Here is a 17,560-nt window from a genome sequence, read left to right as displayed (position 1 = left end):
TGTACTCTTAGTTTTCTTTTCCTCTCCATGTAGAACTGGCACCTTGGAGCCGGGAGACAAGCTGCTAGCCATTGATAACATCCGACTCGACAATTGCTCAATGGAGGATGCTGTGCAGATTTTAAGGCAGTGCGAAGACCTGGTCAAATTGAAGATTAGGAAGGATGAAGATAACTCTGGTACAGAAATCCTCATGCAAACTGGTGCCTGTCCACTGTAATGACATTTCCCAATAGGTAGTGCAAACTAACAAAGATAAGGGCTGCTGCTATCCAGTCACCACTTTCCAATTGATTATAGTCTATTTTTGTTATTCTGCCCTTAAGTGATGTCTGGAAGGTTAAAATCCTATTTGGTATGAGTGTCACTGAAGACTTCTTGCTTTTGCTTCTAGAGGTTGCAAGTCTTTCCTATGACTATTTTTATTTGGGAAATGACAAGAATTCAGCATTCCTGTTTTCTCTTTCAGACGAGCAGGAGACGACTGGTGCTATTATCTACACGGTGGAGCTGAAGCGATATGGAGGCCCTTTGGGAATAACCATCTCTGGGACAGAGGAACCTTTCGATCCTATTGTCATTTCAGGCTTGACTAAACGAGGGCTGGCAGAGAGGTGAGGTTTGGGGACAGAGCAGTTGAATTGATTTGAGAAGGGGTCTTGAACCATGCCATGTTTCCTCTGCTGTCATGAACTGTTCTTTGGGTCTTAGTCTGCTAAGGAGGAAAGGTGCTCTGAAGGTACCAAGTGACATGAAGCAGTGGTGGGGGCTGTGCTGCTAGGGCAATGAGAGAGACACTTCAGGAAAAGTCAGACCCAGTGAGTCAGGTGAATTCTGCAGCCAGGAATACATATTTATTTGCCCCTCTTCCACAGCGGTGCTTCCTGGTCTGGGATTTGCCATGCACATCTTGTGTCAGGAGAGTGACCAGCCTGCCTACGAAACCACCATGGGCTCTGTCCAGGACTCCCCTGTTGCTAAACTGGCTTATGGCCATTGCAGTGGTGTGTCCTGCTGAAACCAGGGGTCTCAGGTGTATTCTGACGTGTCCTGGCTTGTTGCTCACTGTGTTACATGGGAGGTATCTCAGTGCAGGTTGGTGTGCCCAAGCATCAGGTATTTATATGGATAAATGTAGGAACAGATTTACCTTCAGTCACCGGGGAAGTTACTGTGTACCTGGGTCTGAATATATGTGGTTGTGTGGGATTTAAAAGATCAGGACATTCCTGAGAGTATAAGTGGAGCTGAGTCATACACTCTATCTTAATTAATCTTTCTATACGGGAGCTGTGACTTGTAAATAGATCATTTCAGCAGCCCTGACTCATGCTTCTCTGAGGGTCTCTTACTTTGTGCTACTGACAGGCAGAACAGCAACAAAAAACCCCCTGAACGAACTGGTGTAAAGTGCAAGACCTTGGGGATATTTAACAGCAGATCTGGCCTTTTGGTTTTTTTTCTGTTTCAAGACCACGCTCCCTCTTAGCTGGACTGTTAAACAGCTCCGTGTCCTTTACTGCATTGGGTCCCCAGAGCTCTCAGCACACTGCTGTGCATTTCCATTGCTTCCCTTTGGTGCAGAATGCAGAAGGTCTGTGTCTCCTGGGAAGGAAGGGGATGGACTTAGTCATTAGTGATTCTTCTCACTGGGGATTTTATATCACTGCCTGCCACCATAGGGTTTGATCTTCTTCCCTACAAAATAGTAGCCACAGACTATCCAAGGCTTTTCTGTGTAGCACTTCTGTACTGTACCTGCAACCCAGCATGAGAGAGGTTAAGAACAGCCAGCTCAAATGCTGTCAGGTGTCAGAAGACAGAATTGTACCTTTGTTGATCTCAGTTCCCTTTGCAATTCCGTGGCTGTTCCTCCTTTGAACTCGGACGCACATCGGTGACTGTGCCCAGGAATGCAGCACGGGCGAGTGCTGCAGTACCACTGAATTTTGATCAGGACAGAGCAGCCAGTGAGGAATGAAAAGCCTTGTGAGAAGAGTGATGGAGCTGTTCAGCATGCTCACTGTGGCTGAGTAGCAGATAACAGCATGGGGACAGAGCAGCACAGGGATGTCTCTGGGTAACCTTGGCTCCCTGTGGGGAGGGCAAGGAGCACTGGGATGAAGGCTGCTTGCAGGAAAGCTGCATTTTTTTCTCCTGTGAGTGAGAGAAGGGGATGAATTGACCTTGTCAAGGGAAGAGGGGGGCTCCTAGTGCTATCCTAAATTGTACCTTTCCTGATGTCTCTACCACAGTTGCCCTTCACCAGGCTCTGATTGAAGGATGAGGACTTAAATCCAAATCCATGCTCTTGCTGGGGCACAGGACATGGTTCAGCAGCACTGACACTGGGATCTGATCCCAGTGTCTGATAACAGGAATCCACAGGACATTCTTGTAGAGGCACAAGTGAAAGTCTGCACTGCATTTTGGGGTGCTGGCAGTGGGGGAGGCAGGGTGTCCTCTAGGATCTGTCACACATCTGTCTGTGGGTGATTGGCTGCCTAAGTCAAAAAGGCTTCAGAGTCAGATGATTTAGGTTTTACCTTGGCCTTGAACTTTTCTTTTAAATCTCGCATCTGATCTTACAGAAACCTACAAAAGCAGCTCAGGCTGTTAGAGTGGTGTGGAACTGTGGCTCTCTCCCATGTTACTGTCTGTGTCCCCTCCTTGAGTGCCTGCATATAGCTTAAGCCTGTGCCACAAAACTTGTGTTTTCCTTCTTCTTGACCAAGGGAGTGTGCTGAACGCTGAATTCTGGTTGACATGTAATGGTTCTCCAAGAGCAAATTTTGGCCATTGCTGACATTTTAAAGTGCCAGACCAGCCTCCTTTAGTGCCACCTACTCAAGTAGATGGGGGGGCTGTAGGAGAGTTTAGTCTAGGAGTATCTAGCACCAAGCCATGTTGGCAGGGAGGAAAAAGGATGGTGACACTACCATGTGCCACGTTAATCCCTACAACATGCATGCAGTCACCTCTTCCCCAGTGCTTGCTGAGAAGTTCTAGCAGCCCCTTTTACACCTTTCTGCTTACCTGTTACTCAATTCTGTTCTTGCATGTCCCCTCTGGGCAAGAAGGAACATGCAGCCCATGGCTCCTTGGGCTGCTTTGTATTCAAGGTGAGATAAGGACTGTTGGTAGTAATGGAGAGGCACCAGGTCACTAGCTGGAAACTGCTTTCTATGTCAGTCTTGCTCAGCTTCTATCTGCCTGGCCTCACAGGGGGCCCCGAGAGGACGGGACTTTGGTTTGCTTTCTCCCCTTTGAAGAAAAATACCTGGCTGAACATGACCTTTCTCTTGAATTGTTTCTGTATTTTTCCCTGCTGAGAGACTTTCACAGTTACTGCAGAGCCATCATGTTGTTCAGGGCTGGGTTGGGCTGGTGTCTTGGATGGATGTGTTCCCATGCTGGGTTCAGGGATACAGCAGGAAACCCTTGAATGCTGAAGCACTGCAGTGATAAAAGGAACTTCTGTAAACTGCCAGCAGTTTGGCTTGATTTTTTAAACTACAATAGATGAAACTTTTAAGACAAATCCTCTGGTCCCAGTTTCGTCTGTAATTTGTTTGAAATGTTTGTTTCCCTGACGACTTTTCCAGGCTGATTTGAGTGGGACAAGACGGACATCTAGTGGCTGGTGGGACCATCAAGGCACTGCTGAGTACCTCAGCAGCAGCAGAAGCCTGAGCAGTCCTGCCTGCTGCTTGTCTGCATTTCCTGATTTAATGTACTTATAGTGGAAGTTTCACACCAGTGTGTCTACAGAACACACACAAGCCAAGCAGCTCTTTTGCCTGCCTTTATATATCAAATTCCAGTTCTGTAGGACCTGTCTGCAGTCCAGTTTGGAGATGCAACCTGAGGGAGACAAGTTGTCAAAAAACCAAAAAGGACAAAAAGATATTGCAGTCCGGATTTTCATCTCCTCCTGACTCCATCACAGAGGTTCCTGATAGCAGAACTCCCACAGTACTGGAGGCGGGGATAGTTGCTGCTCTCGTGTGCTGGCGTTTGGGAGCTGGAGGGTGAGTTTGGGAAGCTCAGTCCAGCCAGTGGCGAGTGTGAGCTCCAGTCTTGGCAGTGGCTGTGGCAGTGGACACATCCTGCCCTGCCTGCTCCTTCCAGAGCTTCACTGGAAAGAGGTAAAGTGAGCCTGTCTGTGAGCAGACAGAGGGAAAGGATGGAGAAGTCGGAGAATTGCCATGACTTGTTAGTTTGCTTGTGCCTGTTGCTGAAGCCTGAGGATTTGTCCAAGTAAGAGCAACAGCCAGTGCTGGAATGTGGCTGAGCAATAAAACACAACCTCTTCCTGAGCTGGTGGAGAAAGTCACAGGGGTGTAGCTGAGTAGGGTGAGCTTTAAGCACATCATTTACTACAGCTGGTTCAGCTCATGCTTGCACACACATGAGCAGTTTTGTTGAGCTGTTTTGGTTTGGGTTTTTTCCAATAGGTTTCTAGGTTTGTCTCATAATTTCTTTCCATCAGGGTGAACATGTCATTCAGTTCCATGTTTGATGACTGTGTTGGACTTCACATACTGAAAATGTTTGTGCTTTTAACCCTGTTGCATTGAAGTGTTTTGTCTCTAAACTGCTCTGCATTCCCAGTTCCCAAGGGGCCTGGGATTTGAGGAAGTCATGTGTTCCCATGTGTATTTGTATGTCTGTGCACATGGAAGCTGGGGAGGATCCAGATTCCTGGTATATGGTGAAGAGGAAATTACAGCTATAGAGTGTACCAAGAGGGAACAAAGACATATTTTAAAGTGTTAATTTCTTCCAGCAAGAGCTGAACGTCCTGTCCTCCAGAGGAGTTGCTTCTCTGGAGTTCCTGACAGTGCCTTTTCCCTCCAGAACCGGAGCCATCCATGTTGGGGACCGGATCTTGGCGATCAACAATGTGAGCCTGAAGGGCAAACCACTGAGCGAGGCCATTCACCTGCTGCAGATGGCAGGAGAGACCGTCACCCTCAAGATCAAGAAGCAGACAGAGAGTGAGTTGAGGAGCTGGGCTGGGGAGGCTGAAGGCTCACCCCAGCAGGGACCCTGGGCCATGGAGCAGGCACTGCTGAGGGGTTTCTGTCCTGTTGTGGAAGGTGGGGTGAGGCAGTGGGGTCATGGGCATGGCTGGGCATAGTAGGAAAACATGTGTGTTTCTTTGAATTCAGACTCACAGATGAAAAAAGACAACCCAAGGCCTCTCTGTGGCAATGGGAAGAGATGAAACAGCAGGTTTATTGGCAATAGTAATTTTTAGTTCAAATTGACACCTTGTACTGTTGTTGCTTCCCTGTGTTGGTATTTCTTACAGAAGTGAAGCAGAAGTTACTTTTAGAAGTATAAGAATATGGGATTTTAAAAAAAATATAACCCTGCTAAATGAGCAAGGAGACTCTGTGTTGGTAGAATCCATGAATTTCCCACACGCCCCCAATCTTTAATTCAGCTTTTTGAAAACAATTGGCAATAAATGTGTTGCACCTCTTTTCCTGGCTTGGGGTTCTAAGATCATCTTTCAAAGCATCTAACTTCATTCTAGGGATCCCCTACTGGTTTTCCTGCCAAGCTCCCTGTGGCTTAGAAGGTGTTGTTGATATAGTATAAAAAAATCAGAAGCATACTTAGTACTGGCGGATCACTGTTTTTTGGGGACAAAAGGATGATTAGGAAAAAAGAGGAATCATGCAAACTTTTCTCTCCAGTTGCATGACCACAGCCAAACAGAGGCTTTTTCTTTAAATTCAGAAAGTACCAGGTGCCTGACTTCATTCCAGTCTCTCCCACCCCCAGTATTTTCCATTTTTTTTTTGGTGCCATGCTTTTGCAGTCTATAGATCTGGCTGGACTTACCCAGCCAATGGCCCACAGTGCTGTGGGAATTAGAAGAAATCAAGAGATAAACCTTTCTCAGCAAGCACAGCCTGTCCTGCATCTGAAAAAGTGGCATCACTCTTAAATATAGAACCTCTATAGACCTCAAAGCAGTTTGCAGATATGTGGCAATGCACCTGTTTTAAAAAAGGATGAATACTGGGCAGGGACTAGGGATGTAGTGCATAGAGATAGAACTGGGGAATTGATTCCTCTTCAAGAAGCCCCAGTCTCTTCCCCTGTTGCCAAATGTCTTGGTCTTTGGTCTGAAATGCTCTTTTCTCCCCCTGCTGACACTTAGCATTGTCACAGGCGCTTGCTGAAATAATTGACATGCAAGTGCCTGTTGGAAACTCGTTAATCATTCTGAGAATGAAGCAGGTGTAATTGAAATTTCAAGGTAATCTTGAGTTAATCATGGTGAGCAATCTTCTGAAGGCTTGGAAAATAGGGACTTTCAGGACACCAGGCTTTGTTTGGTAAAATAATCTGTCCTCATTGACAAATGCAGACTTTCAGAGGGCTTTTTATCCCTCAGGTCAGAGATCCAGGGTGTGGATGGCTAACAAGATGTCTAATCAACAAGGACTTTAAAATATTCAGTACAAAGAAGTGCTTGTGCTGAGAAACCATTCTTTGCATACCATTTGCGTGAAAGGAAATTTGATATAATGATAATAAGAGCCTGTTAGCACTAAAATAATGAAAGGGAAGGTCTGAGCTTCATCATTCACATTCAGCTCCCATTTTCCAATCACTGATCAGGGGAAATTCTGCCTCAAAATACCACACCCAGGAATTCCACTGTTGTCACATGTGTGGGAGACTCTGGAGAGGTGGTGATTAGCTTTGAGTTCTTCTGAGGTTGTACAGTCGTGGAAGAGGGCTGTAACTTCAGCAGTGGTGGTTGTCATTGGAGTCTAATTAAAACATCTGTTTGTAGCCAAGTTTGCAACCAGCACCTGCCCTGGTGCTATTCTGAGTATAAAGGAGGCCCTCTGAGTCCAGAGAAGCTACAGAGTATTGCTTGCAGGAGCCAACACTTCTCTGGGCAAGGCTGTTTGGAGGAATCTTCCAAATGTACAGGAAGATGTGCTTGTGAATTGAGATTAGGTCCCAACTCTCTCATATGTGGTAATCCTCAAATCCCCATGGCTGCTCCTTGTATTCCATGTGCTAAAAACTCAGGCATTTTTTCTTGATTCAGCTTGAGATAAGAGTAATGCATTAAATGCTTTCAGCTTCATTGCACATGCCTTTCTCAGCTACTTTTGAAGAGCTAAAGAGGTACTTTAAAGACTTACAGTACCTGGCCTTGCTCCCATGTCAGCATAAGCTTTTCCCTGAGGCTTGCTCTTCGTGCCTCTAAAGCAGGATGTTCTGGTTGCAGAATCCTACCCCAAGAAGTCGGGGAGCATAAATGAAGTGAGTGACCCAGAAGATGAGCTGACAGACTCCCAGAAAACTAGCAAGCTGTCTGAGATATACTCCACCACAATTCCAAGTGTGGACAATACTGTGGAGTCCTGGGATGGCTCTGCCATTGATGCTGGGTATGGAAGCCAAGGTAAGCCATGGTTTTGTTTTCCTAGGGGTCTCTGCTCTGTCTGGGTCTTGTCTCTGAACAGGAGCCAAAGCCTGTGGCCTGACCACATTTGTATGGCCTATTGCTTCCAGAAAGGAACAAAATACATTTTAGAATGCACTCAAGTGTTGCTTTGAGTTGGTATATCTGTTTAGGCTTTTATTGGCACATTTGTTCTGGCCTATATGGCATCATACTGTTCTCATCATGTTCAAAACCATTACAGCACTTTATAATTCGCATAATCAGAGACAGTTTTCACTGGTCATATGTTTTACAGAGTATTTGCTCCATAGCTTACTTTTATTTCTCCAGAGAGGCTTTGTGGGACATAATAATCCTCTTCAGGATGTTTTAAAATCCACTAGAATGTCTTGTGACTAGAAGCACTTGCTTAACAAAATAATTAAGGTAATACTACAAGAAAGTATCTCTCTCTAGTGAGTGATCAGATGAACACGTCTTCAAGGTCAGGTTTATTCAGCTGTAGCTTCTAGCAGATGTGGAACTGGAGTGGAGGATACTCTAGTCATGGGAATATATTTTTACTTGGAGAAAAGCCCTGGAAAATAGTTATACCAGTTCAGATTTAGTGATGTAAGCTAGCATTAGCCCGTGTTGAAACAAACCAAAATCCTGAATCAACATACAGCAGGAAACTGGTGGAAAGGCTCCTGTCCAGAGCAGAATGCTCTGGAGAAGGGATGCTGCAGGATGCTGCTGCAAAGTGTGAGTGTGCTGGGCTCACTGCACTCTGGCCAAGTTCAAAGGACAGCACTGCCCAGGTGTCTCTTTCCCCATCCCTGCGTCTCCTTCAGCCTCTCTTCATCTGAAGTCTTAATTAGGGAGCCCAGTTGGGACTGGAGGCTTCATTAAGGAGGAATCCCCTGGCCTTCATAATGCTGCAATCCTTCTCCGTCTAATTGAATGTTAACACAAGTTGGACACTGGGAAGTGATTGCTTTGCCGGTAAATTGAGAACAAGTAATTGAGCACAGCACCCCAGGGAGCCGGGCTGGTGCCAAGCTGCCCAAGATCCACACACTGCAACTTTGCTTCAGGGGCTCTCTTGTCTTCCCTGGTAATTGCATTTGGCTGCATGGTGGTGCAGTGGAGCTGGGTGGGAAGGGGGTGCTGGTAGGGAGAAGGGAATGGATGGTTACCCATGGGATGGCACAGAAGGCAGAGTGCAGGGAAACTTGGGAATCAAAGAGCCTAGAGTTTGGGGGTTATACCCCAAATGGAGAACTATAGATCAGGCTCTGAAGCCTTGTTGGCTTTTAGGCTTATCCACAGCAGTAGGAGATTGCTGAAGGAAGGATTTTGGCAGGGAAGCTGTGCTGGGCCTGGTGGGAACATGCCACCAGGTGGCTCTGAATCCCAGGGATCCCACCCTTCTCTCTGGAAGGAGGAGGTGAATCTATAATGACTCCAAGTGACTGCTCTGGACGCATGCCCCTGTGCCCAGCCCGGACCTGCTGCCCGCCCGCTGCAGGGACCTGCATCCAGGGACCCTGTCCTGCTCTGGCAGGCAGTGAGTGCTTCCCACTGCTCTAAGATGTTGGCAAGCAATTTTCCTGGGGCTTTCTGCAGAGAAGTCCAACCTTTAAAAACACACAGAGGAAACAATCAGTTGAATGAAATAACAGGCCTTGGCATTTTCAGAGAAAGTGTTGGCATTGTCTTTGGGTATTTCCAGTGCTCTTAGCTGTTTAGGACATCAAGTCTCCCTTAATTACTTATTTCTCCATTACTTCCTGTTTGCTTGGCACAGTGTGTGGTGGGAGCATCTGGTGCTTCTTGGAAAGGCTCTGAGGATTCCACTGAAACACTGAATGGGCAGTAGGAGGTGGGTGGGGGACTCAGGAGATTTATTTCTACTGCAGATGGCACTGACACTGCTGAGGAATGGTCTGTTTTGGAAGTTTTCTGTTTAGGCATCTTCTCCTGAGACTTGAGGATCTTGTGACTTGGTAGTGATGGATTTTCATCTCTGGTGTAAGAACTGCAGTATGGAAAAGTCCATGGGGGCAGATGTAGTGAAACTTCTCTGATTTCATACTAACAGTCTGTATTGATCTCCTGTCAAATGTGATATAGATGAGCTTCCTCTGCTCTCAAGCCAGCAGAGTTTTTCATCCTTTTCCTTGCCTTTCACACACACATCCATGAAGCAGCTTCCTGTATCTGCACCAGCTGATCCCAAAGGCATGGGAATTCTGAGAGAGCTGGCTGGCAGCTCTTAGGATAAGAGCTGATTTTTCTCATTACCACCATGGAGGGAAGCTTGTCAGGATCTTCCCTTTGCCCTTTGAAGAACTTGTTGTATTTAAAGGGACTGATTCAACTGCATAATTTCTGCTGGGTTCAATGTGGAATCAGGAGCTATTAACCACAGCTGGCACTGGCTGGAGGCAGGATCTGCATCTGTGTGTATGTGTCCTCCCCGGTCTGTGGATCCCAGACCCACACCATAAAACTACTGAGAAGCAGGGGAGAAAAGGAGAATTGGGGCATCCCATGTCAACACCCTGAGAAGCTGCTTTGGTTAAAGCCAGAAGAGACTGGAAGAACTGCTTCTGGATGACTGAGATAGAAAGTGTACAGTCCATGTGATCTCACTTTTGGGACCTAGGGAAGGAGGTTCTCCTGGCTCTGCATGTCCTGCTCCATTTGGGGTTTCTGACCAGGTATTGCCCTCTTTCTTCCTCCACTCCTTCTTGCCTTCCCTAGGTACCTACATACCCCAGGCAGCTGGCATAGCCCTCCATCCACATGAGTGGAGACACAGCAGGCAGAAGAGCAGCACCCCTCCAGCAGACCCCAGGAAAAGCTACCCCTACATGGATGGAAGCTTCAGTGAAGATGACTGGGACAAGCCCGGCAGGTACGGAGAGGTGGGAGGAGGCAGGGAAGTGTTTGGAAGTATGGGTGTCAAGGCCCTGGGACAAGGGGGCATGAGAATGTGATGGAGTGGCCAGTAATGTCCCACTTGGCATCAGGGAGCCGTGGGGAAGGATGCTGGTGGTGCACCAGCTGTGTTGGGCTACCTCCCCATTGCCAGGTTACCCTGAATGTAGCTGTGTGACAGCCATGGCCAGGTGACATTTTGTGTCTGGAGTTAGGGTCTCAGCTGCATGGGCCACAGGTTCCTACCACGTTTCTTACTCCTGCCATGTAAAGGCTGCAGTGTTTTGTAGTTTAGGTGTAATAAATAGACATGGTCAGGGCTGTCCCTGTATGTGTTGACCAGGCTTTTTTGAGTAAGGATGTAGCTTCACACCATCTCAGTGCCGCAAAGCAAAAGAGGCCAACCAAACTCTTGCAGGACCAGTGTGAGGTTGCATATCCATGTTAAAATCTACCAAAACTGTGGCTGGATTCTCTCTCCATCACACTTTGGCCCTTTCAACACTTCAAGCAAAGCTACACTGGGTGCACATGGTCAAATTAATCCCCCAGCTCAGTCAGCATGGGGAAAATGCTGTAATACCTCCTGAGGCCAGGGAGGCAGCTTCAGCTGCCCTGTGCTTTGGGTGGAAATCCTGCTGGATCTGCCTTGGCCACAGGCTGCCCCTCACTGAGCCACACATAATGGAAAAGCCCATTGCTTCAAAACTTCCCTCCCCTCAACATCCTCCAGAGTCCCCACAGTTGTGTGTGTCTTGTTGTTACTGTCGGTTCTTTTTTCTCCTATTTTTTTCTTTAATTTTTGTTTGTCCAAACAAAACCCTTAGAACATCTCATGGCCATTTCCACCTATTTAAAGATGATCAAGCTGGCAGGAAGGCTGGCAGCGCTGGAGACTTTGTTCTTGTTTTGCCTCTCAGCAAGAGCCAGCTCACAGAGGTCACTGCTCCCTCCCGGCGAGGCTGCTGGCAGCTGGAGTTGGCAAATCTGAGCCCTCGAAATCCCCGTGTCCCTAATGAGGACTCCAAGCCCTGATGTCAAAGTGCAAGTGAGATGGTTCATGCTGCTGAGCCCTCTTTATTAAAGAGAAAAACAAACCCTGACAGCCTTTAGCCTGGAAGAACCTGCTGACCCAGTGATGTGGGAGCCCATTCTGATTCAGCTGTGTCCTGGATGTGTTTGTGTATTGCTGCTCTGAGAGGCAAGACTGGTAACTAGAAGGGACCTTTGCCTCTTTGGGAACCTGGGAGCAGAGGAAGGAAATGAGTAAGGGGAAAAAATAAAAAAAATTCCTTTTTGGGGGAAATTTAGGTTTGTTTTTATAAAGTCTTGCTGGGTGTTTATTTGACCTTTCTGCCTGGCATAAAGGCTACTGTCCTTTAAAAGCTGATGAAAGATAGGGGGTGAATTTAAAATACAATAAGCCATGTCATGTACTGCTCTCTTCAGGAAGTCCATGATCCCACAAGGAGCAAAAGGGTGTGTGAGTTTCTGCCTGCTACAGACTCCCATTTAAACCAGTGGATCAAAGGGAAAGTGTGTGCTAAAGACTTTGCAGTTGTTAAACATCTGGAAAAAGAAAAAGGGGTCATTATATATTTAATGGAGGCTAAGCTCTCTGTGACATGTACTCAAGCAAAATGTTTTGACTTTGCTGAGTGGCTCTGGTGAAAGAGTGTCCCTTCCTGTCTGTGGAGCTGAAGACCATTAAACCATGCAAGATACTACCACGTGGTGCAGAGCTGGAGCATCATCCATGCAGCTCCTTATAAGATATGTATAAGATGCATTAGGGCTGCTCCAATATCACTGTCCCCTTGGGGCTCTTCCCATGACTCATCAGTGGGTTTATTGTGATCTTGATTTAACACCACAGAGAGTTTCCTTCAAGAGGCTCCTGTTAAACAGAGCACTGGTGGTCTGAGTTTGGCAGTCTGGTGTTCAGTAAGCAGTGTCCAGCATCACCTGCTTTTTTGTTCAGAGGATTTCACCATGTTTAATTGCTGTTTGATTTAGAGATATGAGAATTGACCCTGGCTTGTGGTCAGAGATAAAAAGTGCTGCAGCTGCCAAGGTGGGGAATTGCAGAACCCCCAGCACACAGTGGTCACGTTAATGTGTGTTTGTACCAGCTTGAGAGAGGTTCTCTCTAACCTTACTCTCTGTTGTAGACAGAACTGGTGGCAAAATTTACACAGCTGTAAGTGCCAAGACTGCTATACAGCAAAAAAAAGAGAGACCTCCTGAAAGTAACAGCTCAGTTCCCTGGCCATCCCAAAGCAAATGAAACTCGGTTTGTATGGGTTGTACATGACACTGTTGATACTGCTGGCTGAGTGTGCGTTTGCTTGTCCAGCCCAGGGCAGTCATTTTTATATACATCTTTGCATTATTTACTCTCATAGAGACCTAATGTATTTATCATTTTCTCACCATGTCTGTTACCCTCTGTGTTTTTCTCTCTCTTCTCAGGTGTTCTGTGTCTCAGATCTGAGCTCTATCCCATCAGCCTTTGTACTAACAGTCTCTGAGGCTCCTGGTTTACCCATAATGCATCCTTTTTTCTTTCACTTCTCTATTTCACCAAAAGGTCTTCCTAAACCTACAATCTTCCTACAGGCACTTTTTAATTTACCCTTTGAACTTTGACATTGCTACACCAACTTAATGCTTCCTTTGAAGGACACTTGCCCCGTTAGTAAATGCATGGAGGTCTCGTATGTGGACTCTTGTTTGAAAAGTTCATATTGTTTGCTTTTGTATATGAAGATTCTTCAAGTCTGCTTTTACTGGTGAGACACTTGCTGTAGCCTTGCAGCTTTCACCCCGCTGCAGAAGAGTGCTGACAATATTTGGTTCCTACGTTACAACAGATACCCCAACCGCCAAAATGGCCTTGAGACCACTCATGAGGACAATTTTTGGCGTGTTTTTGGAGAAGCTTTGGAGGATTTGGAAACATGTGGCCAGTCTGAACTTTTGAGGGAGATTGAGGTAATCACTTTCTGAATTTGTTGCTGACCTGACTGTTTTGCTCTTTCCATAAATGTTAGACCATTTTCCCAGATGTTACTTGCCCATAACATCCCTGAGCTGCCAGTGGTGTGAAGGGTTTGGGTTTAATTCCTGTCAGGCCTTGTGCTAATGGGTAACTCTGCCTCATTAGACATTGGCTTGTGTGTGCTCTTTCCCTGAGCCCATGTCTTGCCTGCCAGGAACTCCACGCCCTTTTCACGAACCGTTGCTGGCCAACAATCTTCACATGACTGTTGGCAAGCCTTCCCTATCCAGTGGTAAACCCTCTGCTTAGAGGAAAGATATTGTCTGTCCAAAGCACTTGAAGGCCAAGCAAGAGGAGCCTCACAGGCCCCCATTGGGACTGGAGCTTGGCTTGCTTCAGGTGCCGACAGACACACGTACCTTGCATTCAGCTGTCACTCTGCCGGAAACTGTTTCAGTGAAATAGGTGATTGGAAGCTTTTCAGCCAGCCTTCCCCATGGAAAAATCTGGGAAAGTAATTGCTTCCTGCAGAAATAAAGGTGTTTCCTCTCTTCACAAACCACTTTCTCTTTTCTTTATCCAAAATGCTTTGGAGGTCATGTTATTGTGTCCGGTTATAGGATGAGGAGCCTGGATTTCTAAGTCATGGGATGCAAATAAAGGGCCCCCTTGAGACTGTGAGCAGCAGGAAGCAAACCTGCCTGGCAGGATGGGGCCTGTGCTGCTCCCTTCCCCAGTTCAGCTCCCACAGCCTGAACAAAGGAGGAGGACCCCATAAGACCATCTCTCCCTGTGCCCTCCAGGTGCAGAGGACTGGGGAGAACTCTCTGGGTCATGCCCTCCATCACTCCCAGTGGGACTGGTTTTATGTACACTTGCATATTGCGGAGGCCTCAGAGAAAAAAAGGCAACTTCTGACTAATTGAAGGTCAAAGAGGAAAGTCCTGTTTTGGTTTGTATTGTGACAAAGGACTTGCTAATTGTTCTTTCCTCCTTGATCCTTAGCAACTGTAAGTGGAGGAGGAAATCTCAATTAAATTTATTGTGCTGAAGCATGGAATGCTGTTTTTATTATCTTAACTGCTTAAGAAAATGCTGACTTAAAAAACCCCACAACACACTCAAAATCCCAAATCCTCAGCCCTCTCAGACTGTAACTTTTCCCCTTGATCACTTATTTCCTGGATCTGAATGTATTTAGAAATGAGTTTAGGCAGCTGTTCTCAGCCTTTCTGAACAGCAGTTGTTGACTGCTGAAAAAGTGCCTCTCTAAAATGCATAAATATTTCTTTTCTGCTGGTATTTAAATACAAAAGACAGGATTTGTTGGACTCTCGTTTGTTTTCCAGGGATCTGTGGTGCAATTGCTGTTTTATGCTGTTTGGAGCTTTGATAGTTATAGAAATGTTTTTAAACGTATAAAGGAATCTTACTGAAAGTTGAACACCTCCAGGGTTTCTGTGTATTAAGCACATTTCTAGAATATTTTGAAAGTTTTGAGAATGGAAGGGAAGTGCTCTAGTTTTAGCAGGAATGTGTTGGGTTCAACTCCCCTTTTATCAAATCCAAAATACTACTGATCCGTTCCTCCCTCTCCATGTACTCAGCTTTTGTGAAGTGTGCTGTGGGATGTGCAGAGCTCATTGGGGCCTTTGCTATATTGCAGCTTTCTTAGCCCCAACACTCAGCCTCCTGTGATTTTATGACAGTCAGAAATTTGATTTGTTTGTATTTTTTTTAAATTGGCCTTTCATAATTTGTTTTCAAATAAGGAGTCATGCAAGGTGACCCATGATAGCCTAGAAGCAGGTTCACACACAGTCAGAATCCAATTCCAGGCTATGAATATGGGAAGAAATAGGCTTTTTCCAGTAAAGTGTGTGTCTCTGCTTTGCTTTGAGGGTAGCCAAGACATGGGAAAAAATAATGCAGAGCAGCCACAGGCTGGAGAAGTCTGGAGTTGCCCTTTTTTCTGCTTGCACTAAACCTAAAGCTTATGGAAAAACTTTAGGAAATTGCTTATGATGCTGCAAGGAGGATTTAAATGCCGTGAAGATGGAGAAGCAGCCCAGTGCTGTTGGGTCCTGGTTGGTTGTGGTATTTGCAGCCTGTGGGAGAGGGCAGTGGCATGGTATGTTCTCCCTGGCTCTGCAGTGCTGGGACAGCACAGTGCATCACCCTGGGGGCTGAGGCTACCAGAGGGCAGTGACCAAATGTACCCTGGCTGGATGTGCTGTTGTTTGTTAGTGTGCCTTTCAAGTGTGTGGTAAGTCAGTGTCCTTCCATGTAACAGGTATTTGAGTTTTGCCCAAACTTGAGCTGATCAAGTCATGTGTGAAGACCTGAAAAGTGCAAAGATGAAAGGTTTTCTGAATTTTATCCAACCCTTTTTAGGATAACGTGGGTAGTGCTGGCATTTTCCTACTGCCACCATAATTCACTTTATTTGCCTTTGTTCCACCTTGGAGCAAAGAGCTGGAGGGTCTTGATTAGAGATTTAGTTGGATATTTCCCCTGTGCACAGGAGCAATTGCTCTTTGACTTGGCACATTTAGTGTTGAAGAATTTTGCTGTCTGGTCCATACCTTTCCTTTAATTTCTTCTCCCTTTTGACATTTATTGGCACTGCAGACCCTTTGAACTTGAACTTTGAAATTACAGGTTTCATTACACTGTTTAAATGGACTCTGTGACCTGGAGCTAGCTGAGGTTCCACAGACTGGATTCTTGACTCCTTCGTTAGCTTTGATCAACATAATCTCATTAGTGAAAAGCATTGCCAAATGGAGTCCAATCTACTTAGGGGCATCTTTTAATGGATGCTATCAAGGATGACCAGGCTTAAATACTACTTAATTTCATATTTTTAACTCAATTTTGCTCAGTGACAGCTCCTATTTACTGACAGATAAAATCCTAATTTTTGTGCTGAATTGCCCTCAGTGGAGTCCAAGGCATTGACTCCCCTGGGCCATTGCCAGCACTGTGTGATGCTGGAGAGGAGCTGCAGCCTGCAGAGGTAGGCTGGAGAGCCAGGCTGACACTGGCTCCTCTGGGAGCTCCCTGAGAATGGTGTATTCATCCTCCTTGACTCAAGATGGTTCATGCACAAGATGAGGCCTGCCTGGCCCAGTTGGTGTAGAAGGGCTCATGGAAAAATAAGGCAGTGCTTCACAAATGCTTCCTTCTGAGATTAGCTCCCTGTTGGGGTGGGGATGGAGAGCACAAAGTGGCTCAGCCATAGACCTGGAAGCAAGCTGCCAAGGTCTGGGAAAGGCTCTTACAACCAACAGGAAGAGCTTCTTGGTGCTTATTTTCTGATTAATGGGAGCAGTGGTGCCGCCGTGTTGTCTGTGGCGCTTTGGTGGCCGCGTGGTCCGGCTCTTCCTGCTGCTGACTCAGCAGAGTGACGCTGTGCCCTCGCCCTGCAGGCATCCATCATGACAGGGAGCGTGCACAACCTGGGCTTGGAGGGCAGCAAGCTGCTCCTGGACTCTGTCAACCCCTCGGGAATGAGCCCGCTGAGGAAAGCCAACTCCAGCTGCATGGACGGACAGACGGAGGGCAGCAGCTCCCCTGCCAAGAAGAACGAGAGGAACCTGGACATGAAGAAGATCGAGAAGGAGATGCAGGAAATCATGTCCCCGACCCCCCTTGAGTTTCACAAGGTTTGTGTTGCCGAGGGTGGCTGTAACTGTGGGTACTGGTGGGGTACTGCACTGCAGTACCTCAGTGGTTAAAGCTTTAGAACCTTTGCAACCTTGTAAGAAATCTGCTTTGCTCAGAGGGACCCCCAGAAACTGCTCCTTGTTAAAGCTGGCCCTCACCAAAGTTTGCAGCAAAGGTTTCCAGAAGGTCAGATTAAGATGAAGGAGCCCTTTCAGAAGAGTAATGGCATTTAGCTGCCATCGTTCAAACCTGGGCTTTGCTGTTTCTTTATATATATAAGATTTCCAAGTCCTTGTGTTTTGGCACTTGTTAATTAGTGCTACAGATAAAAGTGAGAGAGCTCAAAGTATGGCCCCCTGGAGACCCATCACCTCTTTTCCTGTGGTACACTCCATTTAGTAGGCCACTTCTCAAATAAAAAACGACTTCCCTGTGCTTCCACTCCACTTCAGTGATGGGATACTGGTTTGATTTCAGCATCCAGCTGAATGTAGCCAGTTTAACCATTGTGCAAGGCA

General features: G+C 46.5%; 1 protein-coding gene across 1 annotated transcript in view; it reads left to right on the top strand.

The window, feature by feature from the left end:
* The window catches only part of GRIP2 (glutamate receptor interacting protein 2), an 80,367-nt gene that overhangs the window by 58,539 nt on the left and 4,268 nt on the right, over positions 1-17,560 (top strand). Inside the window, exons 16-22 of the mRNA XM_030956920.1 lie at positions 34-179; positions 470-614; positions 4,861-5,000; positions 7,268-7,444; positions 10,196-10,349; positions 13,246-13,366; positions 16,805-17,041. Of these exons, the coding sequence (XP_030812780.1) occupies positions 34-179; positions 470-614; positions 4,861-5,000; positions 7,268-7,444; positions 10,196-10,349; positions 13,246-13,366; positions 16,805-17,041 (1,120 nt within the window). The remainder of the gene's footprint in view (positions 1-33; positions 180-469; positions 615-4,860; positions 5,001-7,267; positions 7,445-10,195; positions 10,350-13,245; positions 13,367-16,804; positions 17,042-17,560) is intronic.

Source organism: Camarhynchus parvulus, chromosome 12, assembly GCF_901933205.1.
Source record: "Camarhynchus parvulus chromosome 12, STF_HiC, whole genome shotgun sequence".
NCBI lineage: Eukaryota > Metazoa > Chordata > Aves > Passeriformes > Thraupidae > Camarhynchus > Camarhynchus parvulus.
Note: the sequence above shows the minus strand (reverse complement) of the source record. Positions and strands in the feature narration are given on the sequence as shown.